The sequence below is a fragment of the Pseudoliparis swirei genome, chromosome 6, assembly GCF_029220125.1.
Source record: "Pseudoliparis swirei isolate HS2019 ecotype Mariana Trench chromosome 6, NWPU_hadal_v1, whole genome shotgun sequence".
Taxonomy (NCBI): Eukaryota; Metazoa; Chordata; class Actinopteri; order Perciformes; family Liparidae; genus Pseudoliparis; species Pseudoliparis swirei.
Window position 1 is genome coordinate 7,475,619 of NC_079393.1, and position 23,261 is coordinate 7,498,879.

The following is a 23,261-nucleotide window of genomic DNA, read 5'->3' on the forward strand; positions in this document are numbered from 1 at the left end:
AATTAATCACGTATAAATTAAACCATGTTTTATTTGTTTTGTCGTTGGAATAGACTGAATTTAGTTTTACACCAATAACATTGTTTCTAAAAAGTATTTGTAATATTTTTTTAAAGGGCATCATTTCAAATTTGACATTATTTTCTATAAAATCCAATTTTATGGTCAAAATAAGATAATACTTTCACAATGACTTTTATTCTTGGGAAACAATTATTTTAATTTAGCTAAATTTCTAACAATATTTAGACTTTTTTCTTTATTGCAATTTTTTACCATAACATTGCAGCATAATATTAATAATAATAAAAGTTTGTCTAATATTCACATTGTTGTCGTTGAATTTCCTGCAACCTCTCTCCCACTGTAAAATCAATCTGCGACCTGACAGATTCATACTTGCGCAAATTCTGTATCCGTTCTCCTGACTTTGACTCTGCTCTGCTCTCAGCCATCCGTTTTGGCCGGATGCCCCAGTCGGAGAAGCTCAAGCTGAAGGCGGAGATGGTGACGGTGGACCTGGAGGTGGGAGACCCCCAGGTGGCCGACCAGAAGACGCTGGCCCGGCAGATTTACGAGGCCTACCTCAAGAACTTCAACATGAACAAGGCCAAGGCTCGAACCATCCTCACCGGCAAGACCACCACACCTGTACGTTGATTAAGAGTAGTGGGTTGGTGAGTGAAAGGTGTCGCGGTGTGTTCACGGCTCTTCTCTTTCCCAGAGTTTCCTCACGGGTCAAGGTCGTGTTGTCTTGCAACCAACTTTTATTTTAGTGGATTTCAGTTTCTGAGCACGCTTGAAAGTGTGAAATAGAAGAAATGTCTCAATATATCCCGGCAGCCTGACCCCACGGAGAGCCAGCGGCAGAAATAAGTTGCTCAATCGGCAGCGCGAGCCAGGCCCAGACAAGGAAACATCTGTATCCGTGTAAAGAGCCAGTGTATGGGCCCATCACTTCTTGGCTCCACGCCTGCGCTCCTCTTTCTTTTTTTTCCGGCACCCGTCCCCAACCTCGCCGAAACAGCTTCGTTACTTTTGATTTTCCTTTCATCAGAAAAGCGGGGGCCAGCAGGGGGGGGGGGGGGCAGCCGCTGCAGGTCATAAAGGTCAGGTCAGCCCAAGTGCACATCCATGTTCAAACACACGCCCTCGGCTTCTGGAGATCAAAGCTCTTCGGTGGAGAAGTGTCCATTTCGAGTCCAGAGGGGGGAGTGGGTGGGGGGGGGGGGCACAGCACTTGTATACAACGTGGAGCTTCCCGAATAGGCTGGCCGCTAATTGAATATGATCATTCATGGTCTTTCAATGGCATCGCATCGTGATTGAATCGTATATATCGAGATATCGTGATACTCGATTACATCATCTAAGTTGATGATGATAATAACGAGCACTGACTAACTTATCTTTTTCAGAAAATCTGATCTGAACTCAGTTGAATTTAAACTATCATCTAGTCTCACTGATATCTGTGCGCTTGCAGCTCGAAATATTTTATTATATATTTTTTTATTTTTTTACTTGAACCCTTTTTTTTCATTTGTCTCTTGTTTAATTCAAATGGATGTGGACAAAGAACATGTGTAGTTACTATGTGTTTATTTGCTATAGACTATTTGTTTATTGACCGACCAGAAATCTATATTGTGATATCGCCGTTGAGATATGAACTGACCGTTTAGTGGACTAGGAGATGTTGGCCATACCTCCCATGACATCATAGTGTACAGACTCCCACAGCTCTGTGTTCAGATTCTGTCACGTCTCGAACTTTTGATTCCAGGATTGTTTGTGAACAGTTTGGCATGAAAGAATAGCTTTCTAATATTGTTGCGTCGCACATTATTTGAAGTCTTATTTAAAGATTTTTATTTTATTTTATCCCCTATTTTATTTGCTTTATCTGTAGATTGTATTTGCAATCTTATGTTTTTAGGTTTGTTCTTAACATCAGTAACATTGGGACTACAGATGAAAAATAGCCTCTTGGCTAACTCTGGCACATTTACTGCAATGTTTTTATCAATGTGCACTGTCCCTTATTAAATAAACCATGAAAAAAATAATTTAAAAAACTACTACAGAAGGTACTGTTGCAAAAAAAAAACAGTTGACATTGAAAACATTCCAATTCATTAGCGCATTGAATGGCTGTTCAGCCTCGTGGGAAAAATGTACGCTCCGTCGTCAACTAATTTGGATCAGAATCAGAAATTCATCAACGTCTGCCAGCTCATTTGGCGAATATATGTTCTTTGTATTTGTGTTATGCGACTATTTGTTTTGTCTGACTGAACTGGTTTCCCATGAGCTATGATTCATACTAATTGTACATTTAATTTAGTGTCCTCTTAAAAAAGAAAAACTGGAAATGTCCAGCTGCTGCTCTGGGCGACACTGATCACTTTATTGGATAATAAAAGGGTGAGAATGCCTTTTTTAGTGTGAGTAACTATTCCCACCAGGGCTTAAACTTGACAATTATGTTCATTATTGATTTATTCTGCCCACTAATCCTCTTCTTTAGTTCTATGAGGAAGTTAAAAATAGCACATCTTACCTGAGGAAGGCCATGCATGGTTCTCAGTTAGCAGCGCAGCTCTCAGAGCGGTTGTGTTGGTCATTTTGGTTGTGCCGCCGCTTCAAATCTCAACTATTTGATGGATTGCCGTGTGTCCAGAAGCCCAGAGGGGTTGAATCCTACCTTGGTGATCTCCTACCGGCATCATTTCAAGACATTTCCATCAGCAACAGCTGCACTTAGCAAATGCTAGCACGCTAACATGCTACGTAAAGACGCCGTTCCCTCTCAAAGATCGGCGCGTTGCCCCCGCTGGTGTCGTGCGGCGCAGCAGTCGGTCGGGTGAAGCGCGGCTCCGTCCGTGCGCTTCTGCTTTTCAGTGTAAACCGTGTGAATATCTTTTGAAAAGAAAGCTCCGCAAGCCCTTTTTCTCAGCGTCCATAAGTTTGTAGCTAGCCCTGAAGTACCGACGGCGGAGGCCGGTGTGACGCTACGTCGACGATTCTGACTTCTCTGCTTCCAAAAAGAGGCGAACGTGTTCACCGTCAACATTTAGATTGTTGCCTTTTTATAACGAAATGTTTACGAACACATTTTTTTTCCGAAGAACATTGTGATTATTGTACCGACTTGTGTCACAACTGGTGATCGAGTGTTGATGTAGAAATTCCATGCGCCTCATCCTGCAACTCAAGCCCACATTTAGCTCTGCCATGATGTGAAGGAGCAGGTGGAGCTGCTCGTCAGATGGTGTCACCGGTCCACTGTGGGAACGGTGACGCAGCTAAAAACACTGACTGGGTTGAATCAAGGGCATCGCTGCTGCCAGAGAGAGCGGGCTTACCATTCCCGTGCATACGACACTATTATTATTATTGTGTACACATATTTTTATTATCAAAGCTCATTTTGGGGCGTTCGTTTGAAATGAATCATCTTGGGTTTTTTTACACTTTGAGTACGCTTTGCTTTTGAATATTTCTCACAAGGGGTTACTGGTCATGATGGCTGGATAATGGTTTCATACAAGCACCCTACAAAAACACAAATAACTAGAACGGGCACTCGGTAGAGCGCATACCTTCGCATATCACAAGATTGGGCATTGAATTATGAACATGTTGGTATTAGTTGCATGTCAATTGGATAAAAATTGACAGCGCTATGGTAAAAAGAAGATTTTGACCTTTTCATGACCTTGACCTTTGACCCGATTGATCCCAAAATCTAATCAAATGGTCCCCGGATAATAACCAATCATCCCACCAAATTTCATGTGATTCAAGAAGATTTTTACCCTTTCATGACCTTGACCTTTGACCCGATCGATCCCAAAATCTAATCAAATGGTCCCCGGATAATAACCAATCATCCCACCAAATTTCATGCAATTCGGTTTAAAACTTTTTTTGTTATGCGAATAACACGCATACAAATAAATAAATACATGGCGATCAAAACATAACCTTCCGCATTTTCAATGCGAAGGTAATAAACTTCCAAAACAAAATGGAAAAAAAAGTTCAAAGCTGCATTTAAAAATATGAATAATTCCAATTTAAAAGAGAAAACAGACTAAAACCAAACCAAAACATTTCATCAACTTAAAGGTATTTTTAGTGTCTGGACACATTTCTTTAAATCTTGCACGCTCATAACATAATCTGGTTTTAAGACATCTCTTCCTCTCGCAACAAGATGAGGGTCCGAAAGCTTTAAAATTACTTCACTAAAAACAATGCGGGTTCTAGGAATGACCCTAATGTATGTGTATGATCAGGGTTTGCAGCTACTGAGAACAGCAGCTTGGGTAAAATGGCCATATAGAAAATAAATGTATCAATGTTCTATACTGCGGTTGTAAAAAGAGGACAAGCCTCTCTAATGTAAACTGAACTGACGTGTGTTTGAACCCGAATGTGACACAAATTGTCAACATTTAGCACAACATCCAACAGCTCCAACTTTAACTCTGTTGCTATATTTTTAGAGAAATGATGTGCCTCTCAAATCTCTTATGAGTGTTAAATGGCCCATGATGATGTACACTACCGTTCAAAAATTTGGGGTCATCCAGACAATTTTGTGTCTTCCATGAAAACTCCCTTTTATTTATCAAATGAATTGAAAATTGAATAGAAAATATAGTCAAGACATTGACAAGGTTAGAAATAATGATTAATATTTGAAGTATTCATTTTGTTCTTCAAACTTCAAGCTCAAAGGAAGGCCAGTTGTATAGCTTATATCACCAGCATAACTGTTTTCAGCTGTGCTAACATAATTGCACAAGGGTTTTCTAATCAGACATTAGTCTTCTAAGGCGATTAGCAAACACAATGTACCATTAGAACACTGGAGTGATAGTTGATGGAAATGGGCCTCTATACACCTGGAGATATTTCATTAGAAACCAGACGTTTCCACCTAGAATAGTAATTTACCACATTAACAATGTATAGTGTGTATTTTTTATTAATGTTATCTTTATTGAAAAAACAGTGCTTTTCTTTGAAAAATAAAGACATTTCTAAGTGACTCCAAACTTTTGAACGGTAGTGTAGTTGTAGTGGTATTTAGTGATAGCCTCTCCTTTCAGTAAGGATTACGGGTAAAACCACATACACGACGGTTTTTTCACGACAAAGAGATTTGCCGACTCAGCTTTTCCATATTTATGTCGTCGGGTGTATTTCTGTCATGCATGTCCAAACAGTGGGCGGATGCACTGCACTGACTGTTGCCCTTCAAGTGAAAACCCCTTTGTACCGATACCTCCCCCCGTATGGCTCACACATGGCTTGTCCTCGTCTCCGCAGCCTTTCGTCATCCACGACATGGAGACCCTGAAGCTGGCCGAGCAGACGCTGGTGCCAAAGATGGTGGGCTCGGGGGGGACGCTGAAGGACCGGGAGGCGGAGGTTCGGATTTTCCACTGCTGCCAGTGCACGTCGGTGGAAACCGTCACCGAGCTCACGGAGTTCGCGAAGTCCGTCCCCGGGTTCTCGTGCCTGGACCTCAACGACCAGGTGACCCTGTTGAAGTACGGCGTGCACGAGGCCCTCTTCGCCATGCTCGCCTCCAGCATGAACAAGGACGGCCTCCTGGTGGCGTACGGCTCGGGCTTCATCACCCGCGAGTTCCTCAAGAGCCTGCGGCGGCCGTTCAGTGACTTGATGGAGCCGAAGTTCCAGTTTGCGATGGGGTTCAACGCCATGGAGCTGGACGACAGTGACCTGGCTCTGTTCGTGGCCGCCATCATCTGCTGTGGAGGTGAGGAGGCAGGGCGAAGAAAATGGGGATGTTCACGAATCACGATTGAACTCCTGCCTCCTTTAGTATTACCCCCCGCTTCCCAACATTTGTATCATCTCACTTTGCGTTTGTTTTGCTCCCGTCAGACCGCCCGGGCCTGGTGAACGTGGTGCACATCGAGCGAACCCAGGAGAGCATCGTGCAGGTGCTGCAGCTCCACCTGCTGGCCAATCACCCCGACAACGCCTTCCTCTTCCCCAAGCTGCTGCAGAAGCTGGCTGACCTCCGGCAGCTGGTCACGGAGCACGCCCAGCTGGTGCAGGAGATCAAAAAGACGGAAGACACTTCACTGCACCCGCTCCTGCAGGAGATCTACAGAGACATGTACTGAGGGCGGTTCTTTTTTTTTTTTTTTTTTTTGGAAGAGGAGGCACTCTACAAATCACCCTCCTCTTATTTCAGGGACGGAAGAGGAGTCCTCCATAAGCTCGGTTGAACCGCTTGACCCCTCCCCCGACCCCTATCATGCAGTGAGAGTTTGGGCCCTGGTTCTCTCGGCGCTCTCCACTCCATCGCGCGGACCTTCATCGGCAGATACAAAGGCGTGGTGCACAGCTGATTGAGCCCTCGAGCGAGAAGCCAGTGTATGCAATCACTAAAACGCAAAAAACCCACCGAATGCTAACTTGGAGTATCCGAGGTGATCGGCGTGATCACCCCTCCCCCCTTCCTATCCTGACCCCTTAACGAGCCCTAAAAAAATGAGGAAAGAACGTGACCTTGACAGTCGCCACTCCAGCAGTCCGCTTGAAAGGAGGCGTTTTGTACGGATGTCAAAGAGCCATATTTACATTCACAGCTAACAACACCCAAAATGACTTCAGCGGGCAGCAACATGAAGACAGATATCAAAGCAGGGCAGCTTCTGCCAAAATTACACCAGCCTAACCCCCCCCCCCCCCCCCCCTCACATCGTGTTTTACCCCCGAGACACAGCCGAGGTGCTCCTGAGCATCATCATGTATTTGTACTAAAAGCCATACGATGTTTCTACTGATACCAGAAATGATACTTTCATATTCCTTTTCTCTTCCTATCGATCAACTCTCGCCGTGGATTATCAACGTGTCCTCCTCAACGCGGCCACCATGCGATGCCGTAGTATTGTTACACGTGTATAAGATGGCTCAATGTTTAGTTTTCTCGAGACCGAACTGATCCGGGGTTCACCGTCTGCACGCAGCGCCTCCGAGGCACGATCGCATGTTAAATATGACACCATTTAATCCTGGGCCTTCTTTTTCTTTCTTCACAAAACACATGCACAGACATTTGGCACTCCACCCTGGTGTTCCCGGTGTAAACGCCCAGATTAAAACGGATTGCAGCCTTCAGAAAGGCCAGACATCCATACACCTAGTTTCTTAATGTCTCACTCGATGTCTCATTATTTAGGTCCTCAGGCCTTCTGGTGCATTTCACGGGCTTTTTTTTTGTCCTCATAACACATGCAGTTATTCAGGTTCAGAGGTCTTATGTGCACTTTTTGACATGATGGAAAATGAAAACAAACAATTCCACTTTTTTTTGTTGATGTGAAGTGATGCCCCCCATAGATTAAACTTAGACTTTGACAATTAGAGGTTGAAAAGAGTTGTTTTGTTCTTGTAGTTTCTCTTTGCCTGGTCGAAAGAAAGCAAAAGATGACGGCAAACTCAATCGTGCGGTCGTCTCGACTTATTCACGGCTAAAAGACGAGACTTTTTTTTTAGTGGTTACACAAGTTTCCGGTGATGGGTGAAGACTCAAATAAATTTCCACAAGTTGATTTTGTCCTCCATCTATGACGATAACTGTCATGAGTCATATTGGCGTTTATAGAAAATGAGGGAATGGTACAAATGCATGGCTGATACTTTGGATTATATATATTTATATATAAATATGTAAATCCCCCAACATCCAAACATGGTCATCATACATTCATTAAAATTCAGTCACAATAAGTTGTTATAAATGCATCACATTTTCTACACTGGGTGCTCTGTACATAGCTGAAATGATCACATTGACTGCTCGCCCCACTTTTTAACTCTTGAGGTATACAACGTACTAATGCTGATCAACTTTTGTATTTCTGTTTGGTAAATAGTGTTTAAATTTTACAGCAAATGTAGTTTAAGTACTGTATGTTTTTTTTTTTTTTTGCTTACATGCCACATACTTGTGTTTGTAATGGAATTGGATCATATTTTTATACTAAAGTATAGTCTGAATGACTAAATCATATAGTTGTGAATTTGAAATGGCACGATTGAAGGGTGCAATGTAAATGGATTTAAGGGTAACAGGGCAACTGGTAATCTGAGTATAGATCTGAATCCCGTGGGGGACATTCCTTTTATTTAATTGTTATTTTTGGCATCGACCCATTCAGTATATTTCAACACGATGTCTTGTCCTTGTGATTTAAAGTGAAAGCATATGTGGGCTGTGCAGGGCTGTACTAGCTCGCACCTTTTAGATGGTTGATCAAAACCTGACCTCTGTGACCTTTTTGCCATTTAAAAAATCAAGCTACAGCCCAGCACTGATCATACAATATTGGTCTCTTTTTATACTCTGTTCTCAGGTTGCATATATATATAGATATGTATCTATATCTATAAATAGATATATATTTAAAAAAAGGTAATATATGCACAGAATGTTCTTATTATTAGCAGAAATCATCTATAGTTGCCTACTGTCGAACAAACTTGTATTTTATTACACATCACGTCTGTTGATTAAATGGAGAAACTGTATGCACTCGTAATTTCATCACATCACATGCTATGAGTAAAGAAGATGCAGTGAAGGAAGCGCAGAATGTACCGTTTAATAATCCTGATTTTTGTCTCGCTGTTTGTCTGACTTTCCGTTGCCATCTTGTACGAAACTCACCAAACCTTTTCTTAGGCCATGAGTAGATTACTGACCTTCAAGCTGCCTCGATACTTTCATCCGATAACTTCTCACAGAATGTGAGTCCCACATGCGGGATTTCATTCGATGCAGCTCTGGTTTTTGTTATTCCCCTCGCAAGATTCCTGGGACTCTTAGTTCCCGGGCCTGGCTTCGGGGTTAACCTTCAACAATCTGTGCCTTAGCGTGTACAACACCATGCCATAAAACACGAGAGATTCAGAGAAGAAGACAAAACTTGACACACACACACACACTTTTAGACTTATAAACTATGTGTGTTGTCAGCTACAATTGGTGGTTTAAAACATAATAGGGCCATGCAGACAGGAAGTTCACAGCAGATTTAAGGAAACTATCCAATGTACAGCGAGAGAGGCTCGAAAGTGCTTTTGAAGCTTCATTTTACGAGACAAAAAAAGACAGACTGTTAAAAACATTTTAGAACATTAGAGCCCGAGAGGAAAAGTTGTGAAAATTCGTGATGTCTGTAGGAATGTCTGTTTTGTGTTGAATTGAAGAGACTTCTTAACTTGTATCAGGGAAACCTCGTCTTCCTCTTGTTGAACTAGCCCAGGACGTAGAAAGGAACTGTTGTGTTCCTTCTCATTCTGTCTCTTCTCTCTAGAGGTGCATAGTACTCTGCCTCTACAGCACAATGACAACAACAACAACCACATTGATTACAGGAATAATAATATTCCCTTTTATTGTATTTTACTAAACTGACATATGTTACCACATGGCAGCAGTCATAGGAACTATAGGTTTTTTTCTTTCTGGATTTTATGGAGTTTTTGTTGCTATAGTGTTAAAACAAAGAGACATCAGAAACTGTATGTGGGTGTGTTGTTAATGTGGCTTGGTAGCAATGCTGTAAATGTTTGATGAATGTATATATAGTCATTTAAATAATGGAGTTGACATTGAATGGATTTCAAAATAAAATGAACTTTTTTAAAATCTACCCCATTTTGCATTTTTGTTTGAATTGAAATTATTACAACTCCTTTGCCTTCTTTACCTCACACCTTAGTTATGTATATATATATATAATTTGCTAGATAACTTGTTTACAGACAAACAAACATTAAAATGCTTTGTCATCTTTGGGCTGATCAGCTGGACCTATCTATTGCCATCTAACGGTGAGAAGTCAATCCTGCATCTACTGTGTATTTTTGTACCAACCATTGAGAACTAATACGTGCACCCACTGCATTCTACTCTTATGGAGGTTAGAAATGAATTTAGTAGCATTAAAAACATGTGCATGTGTGCAAAGGTATATTACACTACAGCTTGCTTCCAAGAACTAAGGAAATTCATATTTTTTTAGGAATATTAACCACTAAATTAAAATATCAAATGAAACTAAAAATACCTTCTCTCCTTGAGAATGGTCCTTAACACTAGTTTTAAATTTCTACAACCCCTACAACAACCTGCAACGTACAAGTTCCTATAAAAAACGCTTTAAATTATTTATGTACAGTTAACCCACAATGGGGGGTGGATCAATACGTCACAGGGGCCACGGTCTCTTCCACTGTTTTCGGTGCGCTTCCGAAACAGAGCACTAGGGGCGCTGTACTCATACAAAGTGTCAGCGATTCTAAATCTCAACTATAATTGAAATGTAGGGATGGTTAATTTTCTTCTTTAAAAAAATGTTTTATTATTTAGTTTTAAGGGTAAAGAGTCCATTGTCCGATTAATACTCCAGAGCAGAGGGTATTATATGGATGCCAACCGCCGTTAAAAAAAGAAGAAGAAGAACATCTCAACTCCGCCCCCGAGTTCCACTTCCGGTGGCATTTGTCCAACATGGCTGCCTCCATGGCGAGTAGCTGCTGTCATTTATCGCGGCATGGAGCGTGTATTCTGCGCGGACGAACGAGCCTTCGCCTCGTGCTCGGCTCTAAACTGCACTGTTCTTCGCCGGCACACAACGGACTGCTCTATTCTCTGAATAAACGCGGTATTCTGAAGGAGTCTTTCCCAGAAGACGCCGCGCAGGACCGGCTCCCGCGGCTGCTCCAGTCCGGCGCTCAGACCGCCTACTGCGGGTTCGACCCCACGGCCGACAGCCTCCACGTGGGCAACCTGCTCCCGATCGTCGGCCTGCTGCACTTCCGGAGCGCGGGGCACCACGTCCTCGCGGTGCTCGGAGGGGCCACGGCGCGGATCGGGGACCCGAGCGGGAAGACGAGCGAGCGCGAGCCGCTGTCGGCGGAATCGGTGGAGGCGAACACCCGCAGCCTCCGGGAGAGCATCCAGAGGATTTTCGCCAACCACGAGTTGCACATGCGGGACGGCTCCACAAAAATGGGCACGGTGACCGTGCTGAACAACCTGAGCTGGTACAAGAACTGGGGGGCGGTGGACTTCCTGGCGGAGGCCGGACGTCACTTCCGGATGGGCACCATGCTCAGCCGCCACAGCGTGCAGTCCCGGCTGAAGAGCGCAGACGGCATGAGCCTCGCCGAGTTCACCTACCAGGTGTTCCAGGCGTACGACTTCCACCACCTGAACCAGATATACGGCTGCAAGATTCAGCTCGGAGGCACCGACCAGCTGGGCAATTTGATGTCTGGCCACGAGTACATTCACAAGTAAATGTCCATCCTACTCCTACATACTAATGGTATGCGCACCGACACGTGCCACTTAAAGTAGTGTGTGAATTGTAAGGACTATGCATGCTTACAAGCTGACTGTAGCGGCGCTCCGTGGTTGTTTTCTTAATCCGCTAAAGAGCTGCAGACACAGTGAGTTTCCTCTCACGCGCATGACAGGAAACCGTTGATTTCCTTTTCTTTCGATTTTATTTTAAACTGCAAAAAACGCTGGCAAAGTATACAAAATAATAAACGTTCAAAACGAACTCATGGTCCTACGGTAAAAAACAACAACTATCTTTTATGTCTAATGCGGCTCTTTTCTTACACCTGCTGCCGTCATGACGTCATTAATAATAGCCTGGCTCGAGCGTAAGTCATTAACATAAAGATCTTTCAATATATTTAACTTGTAGTTCCTCCACCGTGAGCATAATTCTAAATATTAAATTAGAAACAATTCTGAAACTTACATTTACTAAAAACACACGTGTGGCTCTTACACTGACTACAGACTTTATATTGATGTACTGCTTCACGTTCAAGGTGACCAGCAGAAATATTCAAAAAAAGCCCTCTCTCATATTTGTTTATTGATAAGCATCGTCTTTAAACTAGAGGTGATCTCATTTATTATCAGCATAAAGCTTATGACTGAACCCAAGATGAAAATGTCTGACTGTGTATTTATCACTATATTAATGTAAGTGTCTATATACAAGTATCTCACACGTGGAAAATAAACACACACTCCTTTTTATAAATCATAATGATCCATTGAGCCGATCCAGCAAACTCTTCACACGAGTCAAACAGAAACTGCCATCTCTTTGTGTGTGAGTTTGGTTTGAATACAATCATCACTATCTGATTCCACTGAACATTAGAATGACACTTTTAGTAACTCCTGATTCCTCCTGCAGAGTGAGCGGGGAGGAGGTGTACGGCCTCACCGTCCCGCTGGTGACCAGCTCCACCGGGGACAAGCTGGGGAAGACGGCCGGCAACGCGGTGTGGCTCAACAGAGACAAGACGTCTCCCTTTGAGCTCTACCAGTTCTTCCTCAGGCAGCCCGACGCCAGTGTGGAAAGGTAGATGAAGACGAGGTCTGTTGATGACGGCCGGAGGGTTTTGCAGTATAAGGACCGGAAAGCATCTCGTCGACGGTTGCTCACACACACCTCATCCTGCTTTGAAACATCCGCGTAGGTCTTCTGTGCACTGTACCGCGAGGCTGAGGTGTTTTTTTCTTCCCCGTAGGTACCTGAAGCTGTTCACCTTCCTGCCTCTGGCGGAGGTGGAGCGGCTGATGGAGCAGCAGAGGGAGGAGCCGGGTAAACGCCTCGCTCATAAACGGCTGGCCGCAGAGGTGACCAAACTGGTGCACGGCAAGGAGGGCTTCGAGAGCGCAAAGAGGTCAGAACACGCTGCATGCCTTGGCACTGTGTGAGGTATTTAATGCCATTGTATATAATAATATAAAAAACTAGAATGGGCACTCTGTAGAGCGCATACCTTCGCATATCACAAAATTGGGCATTGAATTATGAACATGTTGGTATTAGTTGCATGCCAATTGGATAGAAATTGACCGTGCTATGGTAAAAAGAAGATGTTGACCTTTTCATGCCTTTGACCCGATCGATCCCAAAATCTAATCAAATGGTCCCCAGATAATAACCAATCATCCCACCAAATTTCATGCGATTCGGTTTAAAACTTTTTTTGTTATGCGAGGAACACGCATACAAATAAATAAATAAATACACGGCGATCAAAACATAACCTTCCGTATTTTCAATGCGAAGGTAACAATTGAAATTCTGTATCTTGTTTGGGTTAAAGGCAGCCGGGGTGTGTTCGGTTGGAGAGTGTTTAAGTAACTGAGAAAGGAACTCCACTGGGGTCCTCGTTGCCGCCCCTGACCTCCGTGCAGACGGGATAATCTCTTCACTCTTCAGGCCGGAAAAGTCACACGATGCTTTTTTTTGCCGCAGATGTACCTACGCGCTGTACCACGACAGCGTGCAGGCCTTGGAGGAAATGAGTGACGATGAGCTCCAGGAGCTCTTCAGGGAGGCGCCCTTCCACGAGCTGATGCTGGAGCCGGGCACCACCGTGATCGACGCCTGCCGCCGGGTCAACGCCATCCCAGTGGGACCCAGAGGGTAGGCGCTCCAGCTTAACGTCTGCCTTGGAAAATGCTCCGCTAACGTCGGGTGTTAGCTCAAGCTCATGCGGTGGAGGTTATATAAAACGGTTATTTTAAGATTTGCTGCTTGAATCAATTAACTTTTAATTTGGGGGGGGGATCAGTCGACTTTGTTGCTGCTGCTGTTAAAGCGCTGTGCTGTAGATGCTGATTCGTGCCTCTGACTGGATTATTCTTCCAGAGTGGACATTACCGGTAGAAATGAAACTACATTCCCACAGTGTGTTTATGTGATCGTTAAATGCCCAGAAAAATAGACCCTTACGTATATATAAAATCCTATCTCATAAAATTTTAATATTTCCTCAGACCAAGTTAAAAAGATTTATAACAGCTGAGTGTTTGTCAAAACCCTTGCAGGTGTTTGAGTTAATTAGACAATTCAAGTGATTTGTTTAATACCCTACTAGTATACTTTTTCATGATATTCTAATATTTAGAGATAGGATATTTGAGTTTTCTTAAGCTGTTACATATCAATCAATATAATTATAAGAAAAAAGGCAATTTTTCAGTTCAGTTGATTTAATGAAAAAGATGACATTTTTTTTTTTGTTTTTTTTTGCAGAAAAGAAAATAAAGAACTTCATCACAATATTCTAATTTTCTGAGACAGTCCTGTATATGTGTATATATTTATATGTATATACACACACACATATATATGTTGTATGCATATATATATATATATGTGTAAGTATATTAATATTATCATTTGTTCATCTGCCACCTCTTTTTTTTAATTTTTTTATATCGGAACATAATTGAAAAATGTCCCTCGTAAAGTTCCGAGAGCCTCTAATGGTTTTAAATTGCTTGAATTATCCGAACGGTCAACATTTTAATAAAGTGTCCAATTATATAAAACAGGCAGTGCAACACATTGTATGACTTGTTCACGTTGAAACTGTGCAGGAGCACCATGTGTCTTGATTGATTTATTTTAGATTGTAGACTTTAGAAAATCGGATACGTTGGCATGTTCACGATGCGTCTCGTCGTGTCCGTGCTACGTAGAGGAGACCCCTCACTGACCGCCGGCTTGTTTGTGCGCAGGTATCAGATGGTTTCAGATGGCGCCGTGTGGATCAACCACAGGCGGACGGACAACCCCGAGCAGCTGCTCATCCCCAAACTGCACATCCTGTCTAATGGACTCTCGTTGCTCCGAGTGGGCAAGAAGAACTTCCACATCATCAAGTGGCTCTCTCTCTGAGGCCGTGTGTTCTCGCTAAGTGGACCAGTACGACCGGTGCTGGCCCGGCCGGAAAGGTAGGTCACCGGCAGCGTCGGCGAGGAGGCGGGGTTGGACTGACTTTTTTTTGTTGTGTGTTTTTGGCGTCGCGATTGCCTGTGGTTGTCGAATATAAATATGTAAATGTACAGATGTGACGTTTATCCAAAGCTGTGGTATTAAAAGGCGCTTGATATACAGATTGTCGCCTGTTGACTTCGTACCGCCGCAGAGATCCCGGAAGTGACCACTAGAGGGCAGCATTGTCCCAGTCAAGGGTGACGCTACGGGCCGCAGCACATATCCTGCTGTGACCCCATCGGTGAATAATTGAAATAATTTCTCGCCAATATTTTATAGTTCTATTTTAAGAATCTTGTATTTTTGTTTTTCCTCTTCTTGCTATGTTATATATATATTAAGGCCAACTTATTTCTTGCTGTGGCGGTTTTTTCCTGTTTTAGTGGTGGAGTGTAAATTGTACCAGAAGGAAACGTACGAGGTTTTGTCTGATTTTCGATATTAACTAATCTTGCTTGTAGGTTATTGTTAGCTTCCATATATGTAATATTTCCATTAGTTGAATGTTTTTTTTTCTTTTCAATATTGGCTTTGGTGTTCCACCACAGCACACACTTCCCACTGTGGTGTACATAACCTAATAACATTCAGCATGCAGGGCCTTTCCCTGTCATTGTTAGTTTTGTCTTTCTGGATTTTTTTTGTGTTGCATTTGCAGACTTCTTAAAGTGAAGATGTGCATCTTTATTTCTTTTACATCTGGTCATCTCTTTTTCCTCCTGGGGGCTGATAGAGATGAGGACACGGTGTGCTGTGTGCTGACCTTGACTTCCACGTCTCGGCTCCAGGGAACTGGTTGTAATACCATATGGATACACGTTTACCCAATTTACAGATTTAATTCTTGCCCATTGCTTGATAGTTTTGGCATAGAGGGCGTATACCAACTGGAACAAAGGGCCAACGCCTTGAAGCATCTATTCGGAAGTGTAATATATTTTTCTGAAAAATATTTATAAGCATTTACCTTTTTAAATGATTGAGAACCACCTGCACAACCTATTTTTCTAAATCATATTGCATATTTTCTTGGCAGCCGTTTAACTTTTATTTTGTAATCTCTTTATCCAAAACGGTCTTTGCAGGAGCGTGTGCAAACAACGTGACCGTGTTTCTGTGTCACGGTCGCGGGTCGTCGTTGCTCGTTGCAAACATTTCGAGCTCGGCTGTTGTATGACGCTCATTAGGCTTTGGAAATAATGCTTTTTTAGCCTTTCTTTTCTTTTTTATTATTGTCAAAGAATTGGTGTCTTTTTAAAGGATGGCCACATAAAGCATGAGTAACATTTGTATAACATTAGGTGTTGCATATTTTCTTGGCAGCCATTCGATTTATTTTAATTTTACTCTCTAAATATATATATTTGCTTGCGGTTTAAAGTCGATATATGAAAGGTAGTTCATTAAAATGTAAAACAAATACATGTTCACCTCTACTATGAAATATACCTATTGAGGTTTTTAAAAATGTTTCTTATACATTCAAATGTTATAGCAAAGATAATGTGTTTAAGTTTACAGTTGAAATATGCTGAAGTAAACTAATTAACATATATATTTTTTTGAAATGCAATGTGTTTATTAAAAACAAATTGGGTAAAACAATCCTTAAAGTAGTGATGTGCTGAAACAGTTTTGAGGACACGCTGTTACAATATATAATATTTATATACCAAAACCGTCTTAACTTGAATAAAAACGGATTTGGTGTAATATGCAGGCTTGCTGTATGTTGCAAGCCTGCCGCAACTAGCTGGTCCACCTTAAGAGAAGTAGGCGGGTTTAAGCGCATTGACCAATGAGCGGCCTTCCTTGGGTTTAAATAGCTCTGTCAATCATCCCCCTCCCCACCCCTCCTTCCCTCTAGTCAGGCTCCACTCTCAATCCCAAGTAACGCTACATCTCTCAATCGCCATATTGGGTACTGAGGTTTGTCCGCAGTTCCTCTCACTACGGGACGAAATTGACAGAGCGGCTTTCAGTTCCTGGGCACTTTGTTTCGATGATCCGCGGAGACTACTTTTCGGCTACAGAAACAACGCCGCCGTTACCGTTTCCAGCGCGACTAATGCATGGCATAAGTCGTTTTACGCCCGTTTTGGCTCCAGCTCAGCGTCGAGGAGATACCCGTTGTTTTTGAGCGGTGTAGGTTTTTTTTCTTTTTTTCCCACCCCATTTCTCGTGAAAACTGGACGCTCCCGGCCGTTTGCAAAATCGCGTCTGTCTTTTGGAGGGGGGGAGAAAATGTCAGATGTTCGACTATCAAACGGGAGCCCGACCGTGGAGCGGACGGACTCCCGGGTGTCGGATCACCCGAAACCGTCGGCTTGCAGGAGCCTCTTCGGCTCGGTGGACCACGAAGAGTTAAGGAGGGATTTAAAGGGACACTTGCGGGAGATGGAGGAGGCTGCCTCCGCCAAGTGGAGCTTCGACTTCGCTAATCACACGCCGCTGGCCCACGGCAGGCTTCAGTGGGAACTAGTGGACTGCAGAGACATCCCGCATTTCTACAACAAGCAGCCGCGGAGGGAGAAGGGCGTCTGCTCCGCCGGGAATAACAATGTGGACCTAAACGGGAATCATAGCTGCGTGGTGGTGGTGGCGTCGAGCGGGGACAGCGAGCGGTCCGACGGGCAGATGGAATGCACGGAACAGTGCACCGGGCTGAGGAAGAGACCAGCGTGCCACGGTGAGTCGGGGACGAGCGTGCGCAAACGTGACCGTGCTTCTCGTGTGTCACGTTCACGGGTAGTCTGTGCTCCTTGCAAACATTTCGAGCACGGCTGTGTGTACGACGCTCATTAGGCTCTGGAAATAATGCTTTATTTTTTATTGTGACGTAATACAATGATGGGCACACAATTTACATTTTTATCTAACATTATTGTATTTTTTTTAATTTTATTTAAATTGCGTTCGCTTTGCCTTTGCAGACCCGTCGACCCCAAATAAGAGGTCACACAGCAGCTCCGATGAGGTCACTTTTCGGAGCCTGAGCCACTCTACAGAACACACACCCAGAAAGACGAGTCCCAAGAGGCAGACGTGAGGACGAGGCACGGTAAGGAACCTTTTTTTTAATTTTTAATTTCCTCAATGTGCCTCTGCGTGGTGCAACTAGCTATATGTATATCAGAGTCGGTGTCGTTAAAGTCCGTCTACGCCCCCCTCCCAGCTGCAATTTAAACAAAGCACACTTCTAAAAAATATCACCTTTTTCATATTTCACGGCTATCAGGTGGCGTCCTTAACGTAACCCAAAATAGTGGTTACGTTATTTTAATTTGGATTTAATTAAAAGTGCCGGTTCGACGAGCTTTTGTGAACGCGGCTCTAAGTGTTGTAGTAACACCAGTGGTGGTGTGAGTCCAAAGCTTCACCAAAAAAAGCTTTCAGTTGGGTTTTTGCACTCAAAAACCTGTCTCGATGCCATGTGATCGATCCCAGGAGAGCTGTGAGTAAAACCAGAATAACACCCCAAAAAAACTTTTTTATTTTTTTACAACAGCCGCTGCCTGCCTGAGTTTCCGACTAAACAGTAAACAACAAGTGTGCTGAACAACAGCGTAGTAGTAACACGTCAGCAGCCACTGCCCTCAGAGCAGGGACGGGAAGGGGCAGGTCTCTCTCTCTCTCTCTCTGCCTGTGTGTGTGTGTGTACGTGCACGAGTGCTGCACATGCTTTGCACCCTAATGTTACACACACACACACATCTGTCTCTGCTGCTGGCGGAGAGTGCAGGAGAGCCGTGCAGCTCTGAAAACCAAGTGCGCTTTGTTGGCCACGGTGGAGGCAGAATAGGCATGACATGTGCATTGTCTGGGTGGATGTGAAGAGTGAAGTCTCAACACCTAAACTTGCCTTTTTTTAGCATTATTTTGTATTTGTAGAAAGGGTGACGTCTCTTTGGGAATGGCTAATATATGGATTTAGTACACTCGTAAGTGTATACAGAAGCACGCAACACGAGACTTTATAGTTTTCTGAAAAATATCATATTTTTCTCTACATGCTAGTTTTTCCTCATGTTAAACATATATTTTAAAAAAATCCAAGTTGGTGCAAGCGCTGCTGTATAATCACTCGACCTGCTATTTTTACACCCATAGTATTGTTTGCAGTGTCACATGAATGAGTGTACAAACCGTTCTTGCATCAGTTTAGCAACACTCGGTGGAAAGTGCAATGCGTTTTTCTTTTTTTCACTTATATATTTTTGGATACTGTCTTGTTGCTTTCAAGCTGATACTCCCCCTCTTTGTCGAAGTGCACAAGGACATCGTTTTTATGTTTTTATCTGAACACTTTGCACAAAGCGTTCTTGTTCTCGTCTATTTTTACTAATTTGCAAACGTTTTCTGCGAGGAATGCTCGGCGGTCCGTGTCTCTCCCATGCCGACTCTTACTTTTGTTTTTTTTTCTTATTTTCCCACAGGGCCGAAGATGCGTTTTCCCGTTTCAAGTGGGGAAACCCTCAGTGTTGGTCGATTTTTGGATGAGGAACTACACAGCATCAGAAACATATCAACTCTCCTGAAGACGGGGGGGGAGGACGCTGTTGAAGCACTGAATAGAAACACTAAAGTTGTGGCACTCAATTAAAAAAGTTACTGCCTCTAAAAGCAGTCAATGTAGCAGTGTGCAATTAGGTTTGATTTCCTTTTTTGATTTTATTTTTTATTTTTTACTACCTGTGTAAATAAATATGCATATTATATTATATTTCTCTCCATATGTAGCACATAAGAAAACATTTTGATTTGAACACCAATCCTTTCTGTAAAAAGGTGTGAATTTTGATTTGACTTGAAGAATTGCAGTGTAGTTTGATACATGTTTCCAAAATGCTGTGCTGTTTTTGTTTAGTTTTCGTCCTCTGAAAAGCGCGTGACTTTGACACAGTCCCTAATTGCTACATTTAAAACACAAATCATGGCTTCTTACAGTTTATCAGTGTATCTTCACTCCGTCATCTTCCTAGCAGTGAAGAACGGTACAAATGTAGCTCATGTTTGTTTTTTCTCCTCCCTCTGGTCACTTCAGTGTCACCAATTGCAAGTTTTTCATAAGATCTAGTTCCTACAGGAAGGGTAACAAAAGTACTATTTCTCTCTTGCATCAACCAATACTTATGTTATTTTTGAAGGGTGCTTTTAGCATCAGTTGAATCATGGAATATGATCAACGTATTTGTGTTGTTATCAAGTTCTCCTGCACGCCTCAGCCACGTTGCTGTGGGGTGTGTATCATTTGGAGTTGTGAGGTACTCAGACATTGAAGGACAAAGACCATACAAACTGCACAGGTTATGTGTTGTAAAGGCATCCTCTCCATGACTATATTCTTTTTCTTCTGGTCCGTCAGCCTAAATGCTCTCCAGAGAGGTTTTCTGAAAAAGGGTTGCATGTCCTACAATACCAAATACATGGTTGCTTCAGTATGGTTGCCGGCACCGTCCGTGCTCCTTAATTGACTTCACTTTTCTTCCTTTTTTTTTTTGTTGGTAAAAACCGTACATACTTTTTCATTTGTGTTTTGTACTCGTTTCACCATTGTTGTTAGCCTGCTGAGGATGCAAACGAGTGCATCTAAAAGCTTCCCTTTATTTGCCTAAAGTGTGGGTTGTGTACACCTGGATGGAAAGAGAGAGGGACGGAGAGAGAGCAGCTTTTCTCAGACATGCAGTCATCAAGCCTGTGTATTTGTGTAAAACTTTGCGATGTACCTATGTACATAATTTTGTAAAAACACTGAGAAATTATACTAACTTATTTATGTCAAGATTTTTTTTTATGTAGAATAAAAAAAATGGGTTTTTGATTACGGTTATCCAAAGTGGCATTTACTTTATGTCTTATTTTGTAAAAGCATATTTTTGGTAGGTTTTTTTTCTTAAGGTTGCAAACTGAGCCTGATAAAAAATATTTGATGTGCATTTTGTAATGTGTGGTTATAAAATGTGTTGCAATCAATTAAAAGAGAAAATTAAAATCTGTCTTGGTTGCTTTTTACACTTTGGTGTAAATTCACTAAAACTAGTTCACACTGTTTTGGTTTAATCCATTAAACTTTTTTTGCTAAAATGAAAAAAACATTAACATCAAAGTATTTTAAACATTAAAGTGCATTGCGGCATCCTGGTACAATGTAGTGATACGCCTAATATGGATCTGCCAGTGATTTGAGCAGTTTGATGATTGACACTTTGGTCATCCAATGAAAAGGAGTGTGGGAAGCAGACCACGTGTTGCAGCCAGTACTATGTAGTAACTTGAGAACGGCTTGAATGGATAATAAATAAGTGCTTTAAGCTCAGAATACGATCGTCAACTGTGAGCTAAAATATTGGAGCTTGAATCTTTTTTCTACATTTTCATCAGTAGCATCTGTGTGTGTGTTTTGAGAGAATAGCTGTGACGGTTTTCCCTTTTGAGTCTTTTTCAGTGTGTTTTAAATTATCTTTTTATTTATTATTATATATATTTTATTTATCTACATAAATTATTTCTTCTGTTAATTTGTATATTTTTGAACCTCCTAATTTAAATCTAAAATTGGGAATGACGTTTTTTTTTTAAATCCTATATTTTAAATATGGTAATATAATTATTGATTGTATTCTCATTAAGCAATGGGCTCACATTTGCATAACAAAAAAAGAAAAAAAATGTTACATTAGAAACACAACCTTGTAGTGACTTAACTGCTCAAAGAAAAAAAAGTTTGCTCCAACCGAAGTTGTAAAATAGTTGAAATTGTTTTAATTTTATTTTACATATTAATATATAGTCTGAGTAGTTCATGTCAACAGCAGAGCCCTAAACCATGGTGGCCACACGCTCTTTGACCTGAAGTAACTTTCCCCTCACGTGTCTCGGTTTCTGTCTCGGCCCATCTTCTGCTGTGAAACCCAAATTAATGCTTTCACCGCACAGCATCTCCTTGCTTCCTCCTGGTGCCACCGACACAGGAAGACACCTGCAGCAGCGCTTTAACAGCGGAATGGGTGGGGGCACTGTGTGAGTGTGTGTGTGGGTGGGTGGGGGCTGAAAGTGTGCAGGTGGGTAACCTCAGCTCAGCCGTCCACCCCCACTCTGAGCCCGGCCCATTGTCCCAGTGTGTGGGCTTTTGTGTGGAGAGCCATTGTGAGGGGCCGGGGCCGGTCGCTGTTGTGTCTGGGGCTTCTCTGCTCAGACAAAGGGCCCGTCTAGGAGCCTCCACCCTGCCCAAACAGAAGACTGACTGACTGACTGGGTGTCTGGCTGTCTGACTGACTGCTTGACTCGGTGGCTCGCCGGCTGACTAACTGACTGAATGGCTGACTGTGTGTGTGTCTGTCGGGTTGACTGGTTGATCGGGATGGAGGCAGGAAAAGTAGGGGGAGGGGGAGGGACCACAGTGCTGACACATTTAGAAAAGGCAGCTTTCCATGAAAATATTTTTTTTCTCAAATGATAAATATAAACGTGCACTTTCACTTTTAATTGTGGTATTTATTGTGTAATTTTAACAATTACACGTGATTTTTTACAACACTTTTTTTCCGGGACTTTTAAGAAGAATATGTGTGTGTGTGTGCGTGTACTAGAGTTAGATACCATGTGGAACATGAACATTATCTTATTTCTTCAGGCAGTGGGCGGTGCAACCCCGTCACACTGATGTCATCATTACAAACAGTTCCTGCTAAATATTACAAACAGTTCCTGAGAAATATGTCACTGTTTGTCAGTCCGACAGATTATCCTCACGAATGACAAATTACTGTGTGTGCTGGATTCTAGAAATGGAAAGTATGAGCTATGTTTATCGAGAGCACATCGTACCATAGCGTTCTGTCCTGCACCTGCGAATAACCCCATGGACAGACCGCGCATGCGTGCTTCCGGTGCACTTCTCTTTCAGGGGCTCGTCTCTGCCGAGCAGCTCCTTGTAAGATCATGTCTGCTTTACACTCGACTGTTTACTGTCACCACGTGTCAATAGGGTCGGGCATTGATACGACTGCGTTCGTGGCCACCGTGACGCAACAGTTGCTCCCCCTTGCATAATAAGAAACATTTGTTTCTTCTCCTCTGTTACAGAATGTCCCTGAACGCACCACCACAGCCACCCGAACACCCCCAAACCAGTGAGCTCGAGGAAATTCCAGTGAGCCGGTCAATCGGAGATGTAGAGCAGGCGTTGTCGCGTGAGCCAAGAGCTCGCGCTTCCTTTGCTGTATCAACAGTAACAGGTTATCTTTTCCGGTTAATATAAAGTCACAAGTTCCTCCCCGTGTTTCCGGCCCAGGCCGCAACCCACGTCATCGAGTTATTCCCAATGGGCACCCCGCGCTCTGAATAAGGGGACAGCGAAGTGCCCAC

General features: G+C 42.8%; 3 protein-coding genes across 6 annotated transcripts in view; all 3 read left to right on the forward strand.

The window, feature by feature from the left end:
* Positions 1-9,713, forward strand: part of pparab (peroxisome proliferator-activated receptor alpha b) — a 34,303-nt gene extending 24,590 nt beyond the window's left edge. For all 4 annotated transcript variants that reach the window (XM_056416508.1, XM_056416507.1, XM_056416509.1 and 1 more), the window contains 3 exons: positions 452-651; positions 5,344-5,797; positions 5,926-9,713. In XM_056416508.1, coding sequence (XP_056272483.1) covers positions 452-651; positions 5,344-5,797; positions 5,926-6,170 — 899 coding nt within the window. In that variant the 3' untranslated portion in view covers positions 6,171-9,713. The remainder of the gene's footprint in view (positions 1-451; positions 652-5,343; positions 5,798-5,925) is intronic.
* A 90-nt stretch (positions 9,714-9,803) lies between these two features.
* yars2 (tyrosyl-tRNA synthetase 2, mitochondrial) lies at positions 9,804-15,013 on the forward strand. The gene is made up of 5 exons (XM_056416505.1): positions 9,804-11,361; positions 12,291-12,458; positions 12,628-12,783; positions 13,365-13,535; positions 14,636-15,013. Exons 1-5 carry the CDS (start codon positions 10,574-10,576, stop codon positions 14,793-14,795), a joined length of 1,443 nt encoding a protein of 480 aa, XP_056272480.1. The 5' UTR covers positions 9,804-10,573; the 3' UTR covers positions 14,796-15,013.
* A 1,435-nt stretch (positions 15,014-16,448) lies between these two features.
* cdkn1bb (cyclin dependent kinase inhibitor 1Bb) lies at positions 16,449-20,888 on the forward strand. The gene is made up of 3 exons (XM_056416513.1): positions 16,449-17,583; positions 17,828-17,955; positions 19,331-20,888. The coding sequence occupies exons 1-2, from the start codon at positions 17,139-17,141 to the stop codon at positions 17,941-17,943; spliced, it is 561 nt and encodes a 186-aa protein (XP_056272488.1). The 5' UTR covers positions 16,449-17,138; the 3' UTR covers positions 17,944-17,955; positions 19,331-20,888.
* Positions 20,889-23,261: the final 2,373 nt, after the last annotated feature.